Source organism: Lynx canadensis, chromosome A3, assembly GCF_007474595.2.
Source record: "Lynx canadensis isolate LIC74 chromosome A3, mLynCan4.pri.v2, whole genome shotgun sequence".
In the NCBI taxonomy this organism is placed as follows: domain Eukaryota; kingdom Metazoa; phylum Chordata; class Mammalia; order Carnivora; family Felidae; genus Lynx; species Lynx canadensis.
The window spans coordinates 118,998,101-119,016,961 of NC_044305.1; the positions used below are offsets into that span (position 1 = coordinate 118,998,101).

The 18,861-nt window shown below is 58.8% G+C and overlaps 1 protein-coding gene across 1 annotated transcript in view; it reads left to right on the plus strand.

Annotated features, from left to right (window-relative positions):
- The window catches only part of OTOF (otoferlin), a 93,573-nt gene that overhangs the window by 67,508 nt on the left and 7,204 nt on the right, over nt 1–18,861 (plus strand). Inside the window, exons 13-38 of the mRNA XM_030311478.1 lie at nt 274–460; nt 2,389–2,575; nt 4,297–4,520; nt 4,976–5,084; nt 5,598–5,778; nt 5,897–6,017; nt 6,605–6,705; nt 6,826–6,916; nt 7,060–7,176; nt 7,514–7,666; nt 8,046–8,235; nt 8,317–8,441; nt 8,788–8,922; nt 9,625–9,786; nt 9,967–10,086; nt 10,551–10,712; nt 10,815–10,977; nt 11,543–11,613; nt 13,159–13,188; nt 13,586–13,717; nt 15,726–15,792; nt 16,653–16,789; nt 16,917–17,051; nt 17,365–17,502; nt 17,838–17,965; nt 18,064–18,234. Of these exons, the coding sequence (XP_030167338.1) occupies nt 274–460; nt 2,389–2,575; nt 4,297–4,520; nt 4,976–5,084; nt 5,598–5,778; nt 5,897–6,017; nt 6,605–6,705; nt 6,826–6,916; nt 7,060–7,176; nt 7,514–7,666; nt 8,046–8,235; nt 8,317–8,441; nt 8,788–8,922; nt 9,625–9,786; nt 9,967–10,086; nt 10,551–10,712; nt 10,815–10,977; nt 11,543–11,613; nt 13,159–13,188; nt 13,586–13,717; nt 15,726–15,792; nt 16,653–16,789; nt 16,917–17,051; nt 17,365–17,502; nt 17,838–17,965; nt 18,064–18,234 (3,537 nt within the window). The remainder of the gene's footprint in view (nt 1–273; nt 461–2,388; nt 2,576–4,296; nt 4,521–4,975; nt 5,085–5,597; nt 5,779–5,896; nt 6,018–6,604; nt 6,706–6,825; nt 6,917–7,059; nt 7,177–7,513; nt 7,667–8,045; nt 8,236–8,316; nt 8,442–8,787; nt 8,923–9,624; nt 9,787–9,966; nt 10,087–10,550; nt 10,713–10,814; nt 10,978–11,542; nt 11,614–13,158; nt 13,189–13,585; nt 13,718–15,725; nt 15,793–16,652; nt 16,790–16,916; nt 17,052–17,364; nt 17,503–17,837; nt 17,966–18,063; nt 18,235–18,861) is intronic.

Consider the following 18,861-nt stretch of genomic DNA (forward strand, 5'->3'; position numbering starts at 1 on the left):
CTCAGACCCCACCCCTCACTTCCCTCACCCCTATCCTCGCCCACCCCCAGACAGCCCAGCTCCTCCAAGAAAGACCGAGGGCAGGGCTGGTGTCGGCGTCCGCAGACTCTCCTCCCAGGAGAGGAAGGACTGAGGCGGTGGGTCATGGGGGAGGGGGGCCGGGGGGCCAGGAGTTCACGGAGATTGTTCCAGGCCCCAAAGGTCTGCCGACGCCAGGGCAAGACCGGGGTGCCCAGGCCGGGCCACCACAGCCTTAGCTGTATATACTGGCAGGAACTTGCTGCTCCCCGAGGGGGTGCCCCCCGAACGCCAGTGGGCCCGGTTCTACGTGAAGATTTACCGAGCAGAAGGGCTGCCCCGTATGAACACCAGCCTCATGGCCAATGTGAAGAAAGCGTTCATCGGGGAGAACAAGGACCTGGTTGACCCCTACGTGCAAGTCTTCTTTGCCGGCCAGAAGGTACTGAGGTGCAGGATACAGGAAGCTGGGTTTGGGGTGAGAAGCGTTAGAGGTGCGGGATGATTGGGGGAGGGGTCTGGAGGAGGATGTGGGCAAAATCAGAAGCCGGGTGACACCTTCGATCCCCTGGTGCATTGGAAGAGAGTGAGAGGTGAAGGGAGCTCCAGCTGAGAGGGGCTGGGGCCAAGGCCAGGTTGGGGGTCCTCCCTGCCTCTGTGTTCTAGACACCAAGAGCTAAGGCAGGAGCATTGAAAGGGAGGAGAGTCTGAGAGGCTGGAATGGGGGAGAGCGCCTGCCGGATATAAGTACACACACACATACACACATGCCACACATACACATACACACATGCATACACATGCATATACACATGCCACATATACATACACACATCCCCCCACATGCATACACGTATACCCCACACATGAATACACACATACACATACATACATGTGTGCACACACAGCATATATACACATAGACATGCATACATACAAACACCATCCATACACACACATACACATACACACACCTCAGATGTACACATGCATACATACATACCACATGCCCCATACACATACACACATCCCACACACGCATGCATACACACGCATATACACATACCACATATACATACACATATCCCACACATACACATACACACATGCACACATGCATATATGTACCACATACACACATACACACATGCGTGCACACACATGTAGACATACCATATATACATACACAATCCCACATACACACATGCATACACACATGTACACATACCACATATGGATACACACATGCCACACATACACACGCATACACGTGTATATGCACATCCCACACACACATACACACATGCACACACATGCATATATACATACCATGTGTACATACATAATCCCACATACAAATACACACAAATACACACATCACACATACACACATATACACATATCACATACACACACCTCACATGTACACATGCATACACAGACCCACCTACACACATGAATACACACATACACATACATATGTTTACATACACACTGCACATATACAGACACCATGCATACACACGTACACATATATGCACACATATACACATATGATATACACACACACACACCCCAGGTGTACACATGCATACACACATACCACATGCATATATACATAGCCCATATACATACATACAATACACATGGGCATGCATACACACGACGCATACACATGCATACCCACGCATATACACATACCACATATACATACACACATGCCACACATACACATACACACAAATATGCGCACATCACACATACACAGATGCATACACACACTCCACACATACACACATCCTACACGTACACATATGCATGCATACATAATGCACATACACATATGCATCCACACAGCCCACACATACACACATGCATACACACATACATACATATCACACACACCCCACATGTACACATGTATACATACCCCACACACATGAATGCACACATACATACATGTGTGCACATACACACACCATTATATAATATACATGCACATATACAGACACCACAATATACACGTGCATATACATACCACATACACATACATACACCCCACATGTACACATGCATACACACACCACACTCACACACAGGCATACACACATACCCCACATACATACATACACATATACATATGCATACATACACAAACATGTACCCACACACACCCCACATGCATATACACATATACATGTGCACACATACACACACCACATAGACACATACACTTGCACACATACACACACCACACATACATATACATATATGCATGCATGTCATATACACACACCACACATATGTGTACATGCACACACACACACACACACACACACACAAACCCTAACCTTCGCTCCCTCCCACCAGGGCAAGACATCAGTACAGAAAAGCAGCTACGAGCCACTGTGGAATGAGCAGGTCGTCTTTACGGACCTGTTCCCCCCACTCTGCAAGCGCATGAAGGTGCAGATCCGAGATTCCGACAAGGTCAACGACGTGGCCATCGGCACCCACTTCATTGACCTGCGCAAGATTTCTAATGATGGAGACAAAGGTCAGCAGCAAGAGACTGGGCTAGGGGGGAGGGGACTGAGCGGAAGGAGGGAGTAAGACCTCCCCCCTCACACCTCCACACCTCCACCATCTCACACCTCAGCCTGAAGGGCCTGGGCATCGTGAGGGCTTGGTCAGCAACCCCTGCCTCAAAGGAAAGTCATGGCTCAGGTCTGCACAGAGCTGACAGAGCCTGCCTGAGCCAGGCTGCTTGGGTTTGAACCCCAGCCCTGACAGTAGCTGTGTGATCTTTGAACCTGTTTTCCCATCTGTAAGATGAAAATAATTATGTGTGTATACATATAGGTTACATATATGTATGTGTGGACTGCTGCCATAGTCCCTATCTACAGACTCGTAGGGACTGACCCCTTCTAGGACCCAGGCACTGGGTACCAAGGATATAGAGCAAGAGAAGTATCCATTCCTGTCCTCATGGTGTTCACTGGGGACTAGAGAGGCGGATGTGCTACCAAATGCTCAAAACCTAAGGCCAAAGGCACAAAAGGCCCCATATTATATGATTTCGTGTATACGAAATGTCCAGAATAGGCAAATCCGTAAAACCAGGAAGTAGGTTAGTGGTTGTGGGGGAGGGGAAGTGGGACTAACTGCGAATAGGTACAGGGTTTCTTGGGGGAAGGGGTGCAAGTGTTCTGGAATTAGGTGATGGTTGTACAACACGGTGAATATACTAAAAACCTCCAAAATGCACATTTTAGAACGGCGAACTTTCTATTATGTAAAGGATCACATTTTAAAATGGTGAATTTTATATCCTGTAAAGTATATCTTGATTTTTTTAAATGGTATAATTTGTTTTTTTTTAATATGAAATTTATTGTCAAATTGGTTTCCATGCAACACCCAGTGCTCATCCCAACAGGTGCCCTCCTCGATGCCCATCACCCACCCCGCCACTCCCCATCAACCCTCAGTGTATTCTCAGTTTTTAAGAGTCTCTTATGCTTTGGCTCCCTCCCTCTCTAACTTTTTTTTTTCCCTTCTCCTCCCCCATGGTCTTCTGTTAAGTTTCTCAGGATCCACATAAGAGTGAAAACATATGGTATCTGTCTCTCTCTGTGTGACTTATCTCCCTTAGCGTAACGCTCTCCAGTTCCATCCACGTTGCTACAAAAGGGTATAATTTGTTTTAAACCAGGCAGAACAAAAACCAAACCAACAAAGCACACGCAGCAGAACTGGACCCTGTGTCACACAGGAGACCACAAATTCCAACAAACGGGAGAAGTTAGTAGGGACGAGGCGTTGGGCCGGCCTCCCCGGACAGAGGGGGGATCTTCAGAGAGGAAGGGGGAGGTCAGCGGAAGCGGGTGGGATGCCCGGTGAGGTGCCTATCTACACAGGCAGCAAAGGGCCAAAAGGCCACGCTGAGGAGTTTGAGACGAGCTGGCATCCGTCTTTCAAGTAGACTGTGGGCAGCCCTGCTCCAGATGCCAGGAAGCAGGGAGCGTGACCCAGGGAGGTGCTCCTGGCCAGGGGGAAGGCCGCCCCAAGCCTGCCCACGCACAGCAGACGCGAGCTCTCCCTGCAGCCTCCTGTTAGCCGCTCGCCGGCCCGCAGGCTGTCTCTGGCCTCAGACATTTCACCGAGCAAGGCACGGGGTCCTCAGCTCTGCAACCAGGAGGTGCAGGCCGGAGCCCCCACAAGAGGTCCCACCACCCCGGGTGAGCCCCTTGTCCCTCTCCCCGTGGCCCACAGGCTTCCTGCCCACGCTGGGCCCGGCCTGGGTGAACATGTACGGCTCTACACGCAACTACACGCTGCTGGACGAGCACCAGGACCTGAATGAGGGCCTGGGGGAGGGCGTGTCGTTCCGCGCCCGCCTCATGCTGGGCCTGGCGGTGGAGATCCTGGACACCTCCAATCCTGAGCTGACCAGCTCCACGGAGGTGCAGGTGGAGCAGGCCACGCCTGTCTCGGAGGTGAGGTCCCGGGCGCGGGGGGGAGGGGGGGCGCTGGGCTGTCCTCCAGAGCCCCCAGCTCAGCCCGCTTCCCGCCGTGGCAGCCTGGGCCTGGGCTCTGCCTGTGGCCGTCCTGTCTGCCTCAGAGGGCAAGACCCCATGACGAGGCCTCCTTCCCAGGGAAGCAGGAGCCCGCGCCCTGCTGGGGGCCTCTGTTCCTTCCTACTGCTTGTGCCTGACTCGGCCTGGAGGTCCCCAAACGGAGCCTCATCTCTGCCCTGTTCCTGGCCATGGTGGTCCTTGTCCAGGGACGTCCAGGCCGGAGGGCAAAAGAATTTGGGCCTCGGCACAATGGGGTGGGATGTCCCCCACCATCAGCCCACAAGGCCCGTCTGTAAAGGAGTAGGGAGAAGCCTGGCACCGGGCCCAACATCCTTGCTGAGGTTTGGGGATGGTTTGAACCACCTTCCCCACAGAGCTGCACGGGGAAAATGGAAGAATTCTTTCTATTCGGAGCCTTCCTAGAGGCCTCAATGATCGACCGGAAAAATGGAGACAAGCCAATCACGTTTGAGGTGACCATAGGTGAGTGCTGGGCTCACAGAGGGGTCTTCAGGCCTGGGAGCTGCTGGGTAGTGACCGCCAGGCCCTGAACCACAGGCGGGGGCAGGGGAGGGAAACTTTGACCGCTTCCCTTTGCACGTCCCGAAGCACCCACATAGTACCCAGTGTACCTACGAGGGGGCACACACCCGCCCACAGGGGTACCACCTGCAGGGCTGAGCTGTGTTCCGGACATGAGGAAGGAAGTCTTCCCTGCAGAAGGGAGAGGGGACAGAGTAGGAATACAGCCATGCCCGAAGCTGGACCTCGAGCTCAGCGGTCAGCAGGGCCGCTAGCAAGATCTTCGCAAGGGGCGGAGGACGTGGGCGCCTTCCCCTGGCTAGCGTTCTATCGTGTCCCAGCAGGTAGACTCGTGGCACCCTCCCCACTCCCTGATTCACCTCTTCGCTCCCACAAACCTGAAGCAGTGGATCAGCTGGCAGGAGCCTGGGGGGAAAGGACTCTAGGCCCTCACCCGCCGCTTTCTGCCTCCAGGCAACTATGGGAATGAAGTTGATGGCCTGTCGCGGCCCCAGCGGCCTAGGCCCCGGAAGGAGCCTGGGGATGAGGAAGAAGTAGATCTGATCCAGAACTCCAGTGATGAAGATGCCGGTGAGGGTGGGGACCTGGCCTCGGTGTCCTCGACTCCGCCCATGCGGCCCCAGATCACCGACAGGTGAGCCAAGTGCATGGAAGGTCCTGAGAGGCCCTGCCTGCCGCCTCCCGACTCTCATGGCCTGGCCCTCCCACCTCCGGGGGCCCCAGTCCTCAACCCCCCACCTCCTCCCACCCAGGAACTACTTCCATCTGCCCTACCTGGAGCGCAAGCCCTGCATCTACATCAAGAGCTGGTGGCCCGACCAGCGTCGCCGCCTCTACAACGCCAACATCATGGACCACATCGCGGACAAGCTGGTCAGGGCCAGGCTGGGGGCGCGGGGTGCTTCGGAGGAGCTTGCCCAGCTTGGGAGCCTCCCCTGCAACACACAAGGCAGCCTGCCCAGCAGCTTGCCATGGGGAGGGTAGGGGACAGGGGGTGGGGATTGCAGGAATAGCCCCAGCAGGACCTCTGTTCCTGTCCCTGCTCCCATGTCCCGGGAGTGGGCGGAGGGCCCAAGGGCTACCTGGAGTGGAGTCCGGGAGTCCTGGCCCATCCGGTCCTGGTGTCCCCTGGGGGCCGTTGGCCACTCCCTCTGTCTGTGGCCCGCACTGCCCTCCCACCCCCCATCTAGCCCTGACTTCTTCCCAGTCCCAGCAAGTCCACCGGGACCACAGCCCCACAGCCCAGAGGAGGCTTCTTCCTTCTGGAAGAAACAGAACCTGGGGAATTGGTGGTTTCCGTAAAGTGGCAGGACCCTGGGGAAGGGGGCGGGGGAGCATGGCGCTAGTGAGAGGTCCCAGGTCGCTAGCCCCGCGGTCCCCTGATGCATGGGGGGAGACGTCTGGGGAGGCTGAGGTTGGGGGGCTGGGGCTCAGCATACACCCTCACTCCGGGGCCACAGGAAGAAGGCCTGAACGACGTGCAGGAGATGATAAAGACAGAGAAGTCCTATCCGGAGCGTCGCCTGCGGGGTGTCCTGGAGGAGCTCAGCTGTGGCTGCTAGTGAGACGGGAGGGTGGGGAGCGAGGGGCTGGAAGGGGGGGAGCTGGGCAAGGAAGGAGGTATCTGCAGGCCTCCTGCTGGCCCGTGGGCTCCACTGAGCCCTGCCCCCCTTGTCCCCAGCCGCTTCCTCTCCCTCGCTGACAAGGACCAGGGCCACTCGTCCCGCACCAGGCTGGACAGGGAGCGCCTCAAGTCCTGCATGCGGGAGCTGGTGAGGACACACCGGGGCTGGGGGGAGGGCGCCGGAGGTGGTGGGGGGACATCTGCCTCCGAGGTCACGGCCACCGGGGCCAGCCCCCTCCACCGTGCAGCATGGCCTGAGCCCCAGTCATAGCACCCTCCACACACACACAGGAGAGTATGGGGCAGCAGGCCAAGACCTTGCGGGCACAGGTGAAGCGGCACACGGTGCGGGACAAGCTGAGGCTGTGCCAGAATTTCCTGCAGAAACTGCGCTTCCTGGCAGACGAGGTGTGGCCCCCGTCAGCGCGCGGAGAGGGGGTGCCCGTCCCCTAAACCGGAGTGACTAGAGCGGAGAAGGGGTTGCTGCACAGGAAGGGGCTGGGCAGGACCACCGAGGAGGCCCCTCCTTCTCTGACAGCCCTCAGGGGACGGGGTGGTGAACAAGCCCTTCGTCCTGTCGTGTGTTCTCTCCACTCCACCCGTGGGAGGGGAAGGAGGACCCGGCATCCGGGTCCCCTCTGCTCTGCAGACCCAGGCCTGGCCCTCTGCGGCAGAGATGCTGAGGGTCAGTCAGGCCCCGTGGCAGGACCCCTCCCTTAGCGGCCCCCGTCGCCCCTGACCCCAGCCTCAGCACAGCATCCCCGACGTCTTCATCTGGATGATGAACAACAACAAGCGCACCGCCTACGCCAGGGTGCCCTCCAAGGACCTGCTCTTCTCTATCGTTGAGGAGGAACTGGGCAAGGACTGTGCCAAGGTCAAGACGCTCTTCCTCAAGGTGCCAGAAGGGGAGCGAGGCTTGGGGGGGGGGGGCAGGGGCGGGGCTAGGGGCCAGGGTTTGCATCTGGCTTCCTTCAAGGGATCAGCCTCCCCTTGGAGGGAGTGGGCCCCCAGCCCTGGGGCTGGCAGGCCTGAGCCCTCAAGTAGCAGGTGCTCAGAGAAGAGCTGGAGAGAACAGCAGGAGGGGGAGGGGGCAGCGCCTGGCCCGCGCCCCGCCCCTGCACTCTTCCCACCCCAGCCCCCCTTCCCCGCCCCCCCCCCCGTCCCGTGGGACGGCTGTGGAGGGGCAGGGGCAGCTCTGACCAAGGCCTCTGCCAGGCCCCCCGCCCCTCCCTCACCCCACGGGGCCGGGCAGCTGACCCCACACCCACCCCCAGCTGCCGGGCAAGCGGGGCTTCGGCTCCGTGGGCTGGACGGTGCAGGCCAAGCTGGAGCTCTACCTGTGGCTGGGCCTGAGCAAGCAGCGCAAGGACTTCCTGTGCGGCCTGCCCTGCGGCTTCGAGGAGGTCAAGGCAGCCCAGGGCCTGGGCCTGCACGCCTTCCCGCCCATCAGCCTGGTCTACACCAGTGAGTGACGGCCCCTGGGCCTGGGCCGCCCCTGGTTCCCAGCCCCGGGCTCCGGGAGCCTCAGCCTGCTCTACCCCACAGAGAAGCAGGCGTTCCAGCTCCGGGCCCACATGTACCAGGCTCGCAGCCTCTTCGCTGCCGACAGCAGCGGCCTCTCGGACCCCTTCGCCCGCGTCTTCTTCATCAACCAGAGTCAGTGCACGGAGGTGAGGGCCCGGGGCAGGAGGGAGTGGCTCTGCTCTGGAGTACTGGGGAGCCTGTGAGTGTGTGGGACCTGGAAGAACAGATCAGCCAGCACCCCAGATCCCTGGAGGACAGCCTCGCAGATGTCTGCAGGCCCCCACCACACTGGTAAAGGCTTTAATTGTGGTTGCATCCACCACAGAGGAAAGGAAAGACATGGGGGTTGGGAGGGGCCCTGGGACCAACATGACACCGCTTTCCCTGGAGTCCCTGGAAGCTGCGGCGACTGGGGGTGACTCCTGCTCATGTATCTGCCCGCACCCCCCCCCCCCCACGCATTACCCACCGTCCCGCTGCCCGGTGCCACAGGTGCTGAATGAGACCCTGTGCCCCACCTGGGACCAGATGCTGGTGTTCGACAACCTGGAGCTATATGGCGAAGCCCATGAGTTGCGGGATGACCCCCCCATCATCGTCATCGAAATCTACGACCAGGACACCATGGTACGGGTGGGCTCCGGAACCAGGGACCTATGCCTTCGTCCCTGTGTTGCACCTACCTCGACAGCCACCTCCGGCTGTCTGCACCCAGCGCCAGGGTGCCTGCCAGGAAGCTGGGGTGGGGGCGGGTCAGCAGCCACGTGTCTCCTGCCCTGTCACTGCCGGCCAACCCCTTCCCGATGCCGTGGGCCACCGGGATCTCAGGGAGGAGCTGGGCCAGTGTGTCCCTACCTCCTGCCACAGACCGGCCCAGCTCAGGCCCAGAATCACCAGGACATCTGCCAGCAAGGCCTGCTACCGCCAGCCTGCCCACGTCCCTGGGCCCCTCAGCCCCCTGCCCACACCTACTGCAGTCAGCAACGGCCCCACGGCTCTCCGTGGGAGCTCTGGAGTGGGCAAGCAAGGATTGAGGCGACCCCTGCAGAGCTGGGGAGCCACCGCTCCAGCTGCTGGGATACCCCGAGAGCCCTGAACTAGACGTAGGACGATCTCACTGCCAGTCCCGAGTCTGCCATTCGCTGCCAGCGTGGCCTTGGCCGAGTCTGCGGTGGGCCCTAAGGCCTGGCGTCCCCATCTGTAAAATGGGGTGGTCGCACCCGCCCCTCAGCTGCCGGGGCTACAGCGAGGACTGACCGGGATCCCAGGCGCGAACGTGCGCGGTCAACTTGGGACCTGGGAGGCCACCTCGGTCATTTGTCCCGTCAGGGCAAAGCCGACTTCATGGGCCGGACCTTCGCCAAGCCCCTGGTGAAGATGGCGGACGAGGCGTACTGTCCACCCCGCTTCCCACCCCAGCTCGAGTACTACCAGATCTACCGCGGCAACGCCACTGCTGGGGACCTGCTGGCTGCCTTCGAGCTGCTGCAGGTGGGGCCACGGGGAGGGGGGCCAGGGCCGGGGGTGGCTATCCTCCCCGTCCCGCCGCGAGGCCGGCTTGACCGAAGCTGGTGGTGGCCCGGGGCATCAGGGGCCCGGGGCATCGGCCATTTCACCTGTCAGAGAACTCACGGGGAAGGAGAGTGTGATACTGTGACTCCCATTCCCCAGATTGGGCCTGCGGGGAAGGCAGACCTGCCACCCATCAACGGCCCGGGGGACATGGACCGAGGTCCCATCATGCCTGTGCCCGTCGGCATCCGGCCCGTGCTCAGCAAATACCGAATCGAGGTGAGTGAGGGCTCCGTTGGGGTCCTCCTGTCCCTGCCCTGGACAGGCCCTGCCGTGTTCTGGCTTCCTTGCCCCCTTCACTCTCTTTCCAGCAGGGCTCTTGTGCACACATTACGCGGTTGGCACCCGGGAGACTGAGGGCCTAGCAGGGAAAGTGACTTGTCCAAGGTCACACCCAGAGCCAGCACAGAGCCAGGCTCCTCCCCCCCCCCCCCCCCCATCCAGTGGCTGCCCAGCCTGCACTGAGTTACACTGCCTCGTTCCGGGACCTTCCCCAGCCCTCCTGTCCTCGCCCCCACACCCACCCTCGCCCCGAAGCGCCTTAGGGACACCTGCCTCTCATCAGCTCTCGGGGCCCTGCCCCTCCAGTCTTGCTGCCCACCCACGGCCCAGTTCCTTCTCAGGGGGCCCAGCCCACCCTCAAACGGCCCCGCTGAGGGGGCTCTCCTCTCCTCCCGGCCCAGGTGCTCTTCTGGGGCCTGCGGGACCTGAAGCGGGTCAACCTGGCCCAGGTGGACCGGCCGCGGGTAGACATCGAGTGTGCGGGGAAGGGGGTGCAGTCGTCCCTGATCCACAATTACAAGAAGAACCCCAACTTCAACACCCTCGTCAAGTGGTTTGAAGTGGTGGGTGCCGGGCGGGGCGGGGTGCGGCTGGTGTGGCTGGGGGTGGCCCGGCTCCTCGGGGCCCCCCTTGAGCCCGGGCTGCCCTCGGCCCACATCCCCCAGGACCTCCCGGAGAACGAGCTGCTGCACCCGCCCCTGAACATCCGAGTGGTGGACTGCCGGGCCTTCGGCCGCTACACCCTGGTGGGTTCCCACGCCGTCAGCTCTCTGAGGCGCTTCATCTACAGGCCCCCAGACCGCTCGGCGCCCAACTGGAACACCACGGGTACGGCCACACCCCGAAGCCCGGGCCCGGCTGCATCGGCCCACGGGAGGGGCTCCTGCCCGCAGTCCTGGCCTCGAAGCCAAGCCGCCAGCTGGCTCCGCAGGGGGCATCCCCAAGTGGGTGTGGGGGAGGCCAGGGGAGGCCCCAACCTGGGGGCCAAGGCTACCTTTGGCCGCCCCTCGCTCTAGAGCCAGAAAGGGCTGGAGCCAGACACACCCTTAGAGGGCCCCGGGGGCAGGTGGCTTCCTCCACCGGCTCTTGGAGGAGACCCAAGCCTCCCTTCCAGCCTCCCTCCCAGCCCAACCTCCCCTGTTTCACTGCAGCTCAGCCTTCTCTCTGGCTCCCTTTCTGCCTCTCCGTATGCCCAACTGCTCTGTCCCTCCCTCTTGCCTCAGAAAGTTCCAGAATCAGCTTTAGGCCTCTGGTCCTTCCAGCCACTTCCGACTCTCACTGTTACTCCTGCTCCTTTCTGTCCGTCTGCCTGTCTGTCCATCTCTCTGTCCAGGCAGGCTCCCTCGGGGTCGCCGTGTGCTGTGCGATGGCGGTCCCTCCTCTCACCCCCCAGGGGAGGTCGTGGTGAACATGGAGCCAGAGGTGCCTGTCCGGAAGCTGGAGACCATGGTGAAGCTGGACGCGGTAAGGCGCGTGGGGTCAGTCCTGCGCCTGCTGGGAATGTGTGACACTTCTCGAGAGCGGGGCCGCCTCCTTTGGCATGTCACGGTCGAGGGCCCACCCTGGCTACGTGTGCAAGCGGTCCATCCAAACACTGTCCTGGAATGTAAGACTGTCGGTCCTGCGTGTGCATGCCTGAGTGTGCATGTGAACGTGCGCACGTGCACGAGCGAGTGGTGTGCACGTACGAGAGACAGAGGGAGCAGTGACCGTTTGAGGTGATAGCCTGTAATTATTTTTACTCCAACAAGCCACACCACGTAGACACTAGGCTCCTTGTGTGAACACCAGCGTTCTTTCCAGAAGGTCCCTGGGTTTCCATCCCAGCCTTTAAAGAGCAGCCCTGCCTAGGCCTGGGCTGGGGAAGGATTTCCAGGTGGAAGCTCCTTCTTCCTCTTGGTCTTGGGACTAGGGGACGTTTATCTGCCAGAGGGGGACCTGGCCTCTGGGGTTTAGATGCAGAGATGGCACCTGCAGGGGAGAGATGGCACCTGCAGAGAGAAGGCCTGAACCAGGCCATCCTGAGTCCAGACAGCACCAAGGGGCTGGATGTGGGCTTCTTCCCTACCACATTATCTCCATCCCGTTCCTGACCTCACGTGCTCCACACAGCCTGGGGCTCCTCCTAGCTTCTGAGGTCTGAGCTTGGTCTGAAATGACCTTCCCTTGGCCCACAGTCCTTACTTAACCCCACAGAGTCCCCGCCGGCTGGCTGAGTTAGCACTGGGCATGGTTCTCAGGAAAGGGGAGCAGGTACGGGCCAGGGCCTGGCCCACAGCACTGCCGGGAAAGCCCGCTGCTGGGGGGCTGGGCCTGGAGATCCCACGACCCCTCGGCTCCCTCCCCGGGGGCTCCTCCTGGGGCTGGGGGTGGGCCCTGTCATTTCAGACCATCAGTGAACAAGACAGAGGACAGCACAGGCCCAAGCTTCGCCACCTTTCCCCAGGCCCTGGGCTCTGCTGGGGCGTTTTCACCAGGGCCCTCTTCAGCTACGCATTTGCGTGTGCCTCCGCTAAATTTTTAAAGCCCTTGCCCTGGTAAGGGGGGAGAGTAGGGTTGAAGTTGACCCTGTCCGGCCATCGTTACCGAACTCCCAGCACATGTGGGTCAGGCTCCCTGCCCAACCCTCAATGCCCACCGAAACCATCTGGGGGGTTTACAACTGTGCAGGTGCCCAGCCCCCACATTTGGACTCAGTGGCAACGTGGCACTGATCGTTTATAAAGCCCCCCCCCACCCCCGGCGATTCTGACGTGTAGCCGGGATTGAGAGCCACCATCCTTGAAAGTCTGAGGAGACATCTGCCAAGCAGACCTTTTTCAGGTTCACCAGGCAGTGTGCTCATGTCAGGGCAAGGCCCACAGAGCACAGGGGCTCGTGGTGAATGGCCCTGCACGAGGTGCCTCTCAGCTCCCGCTCTTCTCCTCTCCTCTCCTGGATGGACACCACCAGCCGCTTCACGCCCTTGGTAGCTAATTCTGCCCCTGTCTCCTTGGTTCCCCTCTGCAGACTTCTGATGCCGTCATCAAGGTGGATGTGGTGAGTGCGGGCCCATCGGGAGCTTTGGGGAGAGAGGACCCTGCAGTGACATAGGGTATCAGGCCAAGGGGCCTGACATCAGGGACTGAGTCACTCCCCAGCCCCTGGATGCTCGGGGCCAGCACACCCTTCTGAAGAGGCAGAAGGAGAGAACTACTCAGGCAGCAAAGCCCCTCACATTGACAGGTCATGAGCCTCTCTGGGCCATGGCATCCTCCTCCACAAAACATGGCCCTTGACCCTTTGACATTGGTGGCCCCAAGAAGCCTCACGGAGTCTAAGGCTTCCCAGAATCAGATGGTCAGAATGGATGGGGGACCCCTGGATGGTCTAGGGCCCTGGGAAAGGCCAGGGAGCAGGGATGTATGCGGGACTCTGGACCTGGCCACCCCTCCAGGCTGACGAGGAGAAAGAGAAGAAGAAAAAGAAGAAAAAGGGCAGCTCAGAAGAGCCAGAGGAGGAGGAGCCCGATGAGAGCATGCTGGACTGGTGGTCCAAGTACTTTGCCTCCATCGATACCATGAAGGAGGTGAGGCCTCAGGCCCGGGCTGGGGAGCCAAGGAGGAATGGGGCTAGGGGAGGTGACCCAAACTCCACATCGGCCCCTCCAATCCAGCTTCTTTCCCATCCCCACCAGGGCCAGTTCCCCGACTCCATCAACATGAGCTTGGAGCACACTTGTTTCACATCCTTCAAGTTCTAGCTCAGGCCCCACCTCTTCCAAAATGGCGGTCCAGTCTACCTTCCCTGGCCAGGTTTCCTCTTGTCTTCACTCACTCACTCCACAAACATCTCTTGAGTATGTATGATGAGTCAGACACCTTCCTAGGTACTGTGGGAGCCGAAGATAAGTCCATACCTGCCCTAAGGAGCCCTCGGTCTACTGGGCAAATGGACACGGAAGCTGCTACACTACAGTGTGATGACAAAGCCAGAGCAATGCCTGGGGGAGTCAGAGAAGGCTTCCCGGGGAAGGTGACCTCTGAGGAAGAAGAGAAACATGTACGCCGAGGCCGAAAGGGAGCAATGGTTTCTTAGTAGTTCCTGCACCTCCTCACAATGCTTCATTCTGCACATCTCAGTCACTGTGGCTGTGAAATATTCTTCCCCGACTGTGCGCGTTCAGCTTCTGTCTGCTGACACTGACTGCAAGTTCCAGAAAGTGCATTTCTCTTCTTCCTCACGTGTCCCTCTCCCTGGCTCAGGGCACTCCCTAGCTCAGGGCACTCCCCGACTTACTGACCGACCAGGAGGGACATGTGCCCATGATTGTGCTTCCTCAGTAGGACCTGAGCTGATCCAGTCATCCTCTCTCCCCAGGCCCTTTCTGTGGCCCAGGCTGTGTGCAAGGTTTCCGATGCACGTTAGTTAGCAGGCTAAGCTGCTTTAGCAAGTTAGATTGGTGTGAACAAGACAGAAGCTTCTTTCTGTCTCACATAATGTCTCAGAGAGTGGAGTTAGGCTGGTATGGTGACATAATGGTGGCAGGCACTAAGACCCTGCCACTTGTTACTGGCATCTGTGTGGTTGGAGATGACTCACCCTCACGTCCGAACACCAGTACTCAGGAAAGGGCAAAGAGAAGAGAAGGAAGCATAGCCCTTTCCTCTTAAAGCCCCAACCTAGAGGTTGCACATATCACTTCCACTCATGTTGGCCTAAATCTAGTCCCTGTAGCCACACTTAGCTGCTAGGGAGGCTGGGAAATGTAATCTTTACCTACATGCCTGTGTGTCCAGAAAAGCTTCTAAAACTAAGGAAGGCAGATAATTGGGGGTCGCCTAGTAGTATCTTCTCCCAACATCATCTCCTGGATTCAAGCTGGCCAGGCTCGAGCTCCAAGGGGCTGCCTGTTGACTCCTGGTGTCTAATCCTGTAATTTGCATAGGTTACCACCAGGTGGCACCTTGGTTGAAACCCGGGGATTTAGTTCCCAGCAGGTGCAGTGAACTGGGTAGAACAGAGAGCACATTTTTTCGTATTCAGTTATGCTTTTCTACTATACTTTTTCTATTAAAAAAAAAAAGAATACCACTAAGAATCAACATTAAAGGGCATTTTATTTTTAAGTGGTGCACAATTTAAAGAATCATAAACTCCTGACCACAGTTGGTCATACTGTACACAATATCATAAACTTTTTTAACCCACTTACACAGAGTGCATGATGGGTTTGAACCCCAATAGGAAAAAGCGTCTGTTTCTTTTTTTTAAATTATTTTTATTTGTTTATTTTTTAAGAGAGAGAGAAAGGGAGAGAGAGAGTGCAGGCCGGGGAGGGGCAGAGCGAGAGGGAGAGAGAAATCCCAAGCAGGCTCCGTGCCGTCAGTGCAGAGCCCGATGTGGGGCTAGAACTCACAAACCGCGAGATCATGACCTGAGCCAAAACCGAAAGGCCAAGACCCAACCAACTGAGCCACCCAAGCACCCCCAAAAGTTTCTAAGCATTTAAGACTGGTCTGAGACCACAGGATGGGGTCGAAAGACCCCTCCCCAGGAAGCCGACCTTCTCTCCTCTTCACCTCATCTTTTGGCAGCAACTTCGACAGCAAGAGGCCTCCGGCATTGACTTGGAGGAGAAGGAGGAGGTGGAGAACACGGAGGGTGAGCCCGGGACCCTGGGTCTCTGCCTCCCTGCTGCCCTGGAGGGCTGGTTCCTCGACCCGCCACCCCAGCTGCTTGTCTTTCCCAGCCCAGGGCCCTGCGCGGCTCTAGCAGCCAAGGGCAGCTATCACCAGCCATCCCTGGGCACCAGGGGGCAGGCGTGGGCTCTAATCTAGAGTGACCGGTTCAGCCACCATGGTGAGAGACATTTACAGCCACAGAACAACAGAGCTTCAGCGTTTTCCAGGCCTTTTCCATGGAACGCTATTAATGGGTATTCCAGAGGGAGAAGAGGATTCTTTGGTCAAATGGATTAAACAGGTCTCTTGGCACAGGACTTCCCAGTGCCTTTAATATGCAAATGTTATTATAAGTCTCTAAAAGGAAGATAGAATATAAAATATTTCCCCAGCTTCTTTGACCGCAATAGGCACTCTCTTCTAACACATTCCAAGAACATCCACAGCGGCTGTTCCACTGAGTGCGGTTTGGGAAATGCTGGTGTAGAATAGCCCTCTGGATATGACAGACGAGCAGATTGAGGCCAGAGAGGAAAGTGCTGTGTGGCTCAGGCCTCCCAACTCAAGACCCACGCTCCTTCCCTGCTCTGCTCTGCCAGAGGGCACGGCAGCGGTCTTTGTACACAGTCCCAGTGTGGCTTTATGGGTGCCCTGCACCCACCCGTGGGAGACAGCCATGCCAGGGAGTACTGTCTGCATCTTACCGATGAGTACACAGGGCCCAGAGGAGTTACATCAGCAAAGTCAATTAGCAGCCGATCTGGGTCTCTAACCCAGAACTTCCTGCTTCATCGTTTCTGCCCCAAACTGACCAGGGCCTCCTTTTCTGGTTCTGGCCAGGCCTAAAGGGGCCGATGAAGGGCAAGGAGAAGGCAAAGGCGGCGAAGGAGGAGAAGAAAAAGAGAACCCAGAGCCCCGGCACTGGTCAGGGGCCTGAGGCCCCAGAGAAGAAGAAACCCAAGATTGATGAGCTTAAGGTGAGGGTCTGGGGGCAGACCCACCAGGGGTGTGGGGTCCTGCCTGGGGCGGGGGGGGGGGGGCAGATGGGACAAGACGGGGCGCAGTGGTCGTGCCGTGTCCCCCTGATGGCCTGGCCTGGCTCAGGTGTACCCCAAGGAGCTGGAGTCTGAGTTTGACAACTTTGAGGACTGGCTGCACACTTTCAATCTGCTGCGGGGCAAGACGGGGGATGACGAGGACGGTTCCACGGAGGAGGAGCGCATCGTGGGCCGGTTCAAGGTGAGGCAAGGAGTGTGCGCCCAGGCCCTGAACATCGTACCCCTTGCCCACCAGCTCTTCTCCCCACCCCAAGCCCAGGGCCGACAGTCAAGTGGAACTGTCAGCTGCCCTGATTCGTAAACATGAAAATATTTCTATGCTGCTTAAAAAAAAGCATCTGCCCTGAGTGCCCCACCCCCAACGTTGCCCTGGCCACTCCCTCCTGAGCCCCTGGACCCCCTCAGATCCATCAACCCTGAGCACAGGATGCCATCCCTCTGTACTGTGGACCGTTTGGAACGCTACCCTCGCCTGAGCCCCTGCCTTGCCCCAGGGCTCCCTCTGCGTGTATAAAGTGCCACTCCCGGAGGACGTGTCCCGGGAAGCCGGCTACGACCCCACCTACGGCATGTTCCAGGGCATCCCCAGCAACGACCCCATCAATGTGCTGGTCCGAGTCTATGTGGTCAGGGTAAGACTCCCCTCGAATCCCCTCCCCCCGGTCTCCCAGTCCTCCTGCCCAGGAGGCGCTAAAGCAGCGCTCTAAAGTGTCAGTGTAAAGTGTCACAGCCCCAACTGGGAGGCACCACAGAAGTCACCTGGCCTAGTTCCCACCTTCTCTAGAGGAGGAAGCCAAGACCTGAGATGGGCGACGACTTTTGCCCCAGGTGACACAGCAACTCTCCTTTCTCCGGTCCAGTGCTCCCGCCCTTTGCTATCACGGGACCATCAGAGAGGGGTGAGGGCACTGGAAGGCGAAGAGGGTGTGTGGGAAGCCTGCTCAGGAGCACCCCTCCCCCACCCCAGGCCACGGACCTGCACCCCGCAGACATTAACGGCAAAGCCGACCCCTACATTGCCATCCGGCTGGGCAAAACTGACATCCGAGACAAGGAGAACTACATCTCCAAGCAGCTCAACCCTGTCTTTGGGAAGTAAGGCCTCCTGGCGGCCCACGGGCCACCGCCCCCACTGGCCCCACCCGGCTTCCCCGGCCAGACACCCTCAGTCCTTCTAACCCCCACCCCGCCAGGTCCTTTGACATCGAGGCCTCCTTCCCCATGGAATCCATGCTGACAGTGGCCGTGTATGACTGGGATCTGGTAGGCACCGATGACCTCATCGGGGAAACCAAGATTGACCTGGAGAACCGCTTCTACAGCAAACACCGGGCCACCTGTGGCATCGCCCAGACCTACTCCATGTGCGTGGGGCGGGGGGCAGGGGCGGGGCAGGGGCGGGGCGGGCGCACCTGCAGCATCTTGACTCCGAAACCCAAGACTCAGAGATCGTGGTCTGGGAAGGTGGATATATTACAGTTTCGGTCCCAGTCCAGGCGTCCATCCGTACAGACCGAGCAGACCACAGATGCTAACACAAGGAGAGAGCCGGGGGCGGGGGCGGGGTGGGGCTTCTAGGACAGGGGAGGCCGGGCAAGGAGAGAACCCCAGGGCTGGGAAGAGGCCAGGCAGAGGCCACTGGGGATCCAGCCAGTCTCTGCCACTGACAGGCTGTGTGACTTTCGACACGTCCCCAAACTCTCTGGTTACCAGTGTCCTCGTGGGAGTCTCTGAAGCTCCAGAGGAGAGGGCACAGTTGGGGAATGGATTGGGCTGTGTTGAGGGAGGCTGAAAGCTCATCCTCAGGACACGGGACATGTGAGGCTGGAGCCTGGGGTAAGAGGGATCAGCCTCGAGCAGCCCTAGTGTCTCGGGCAGGGCCTGCTTGCTGACATGGGGCAGCAGCCAACTTAAGAGAACTGGCGGGAACCAGCTGCCACCGGGGGATGGGCCCCAGCCCCACCCTGAGCCCCACGAAACCTGTGTGCCCC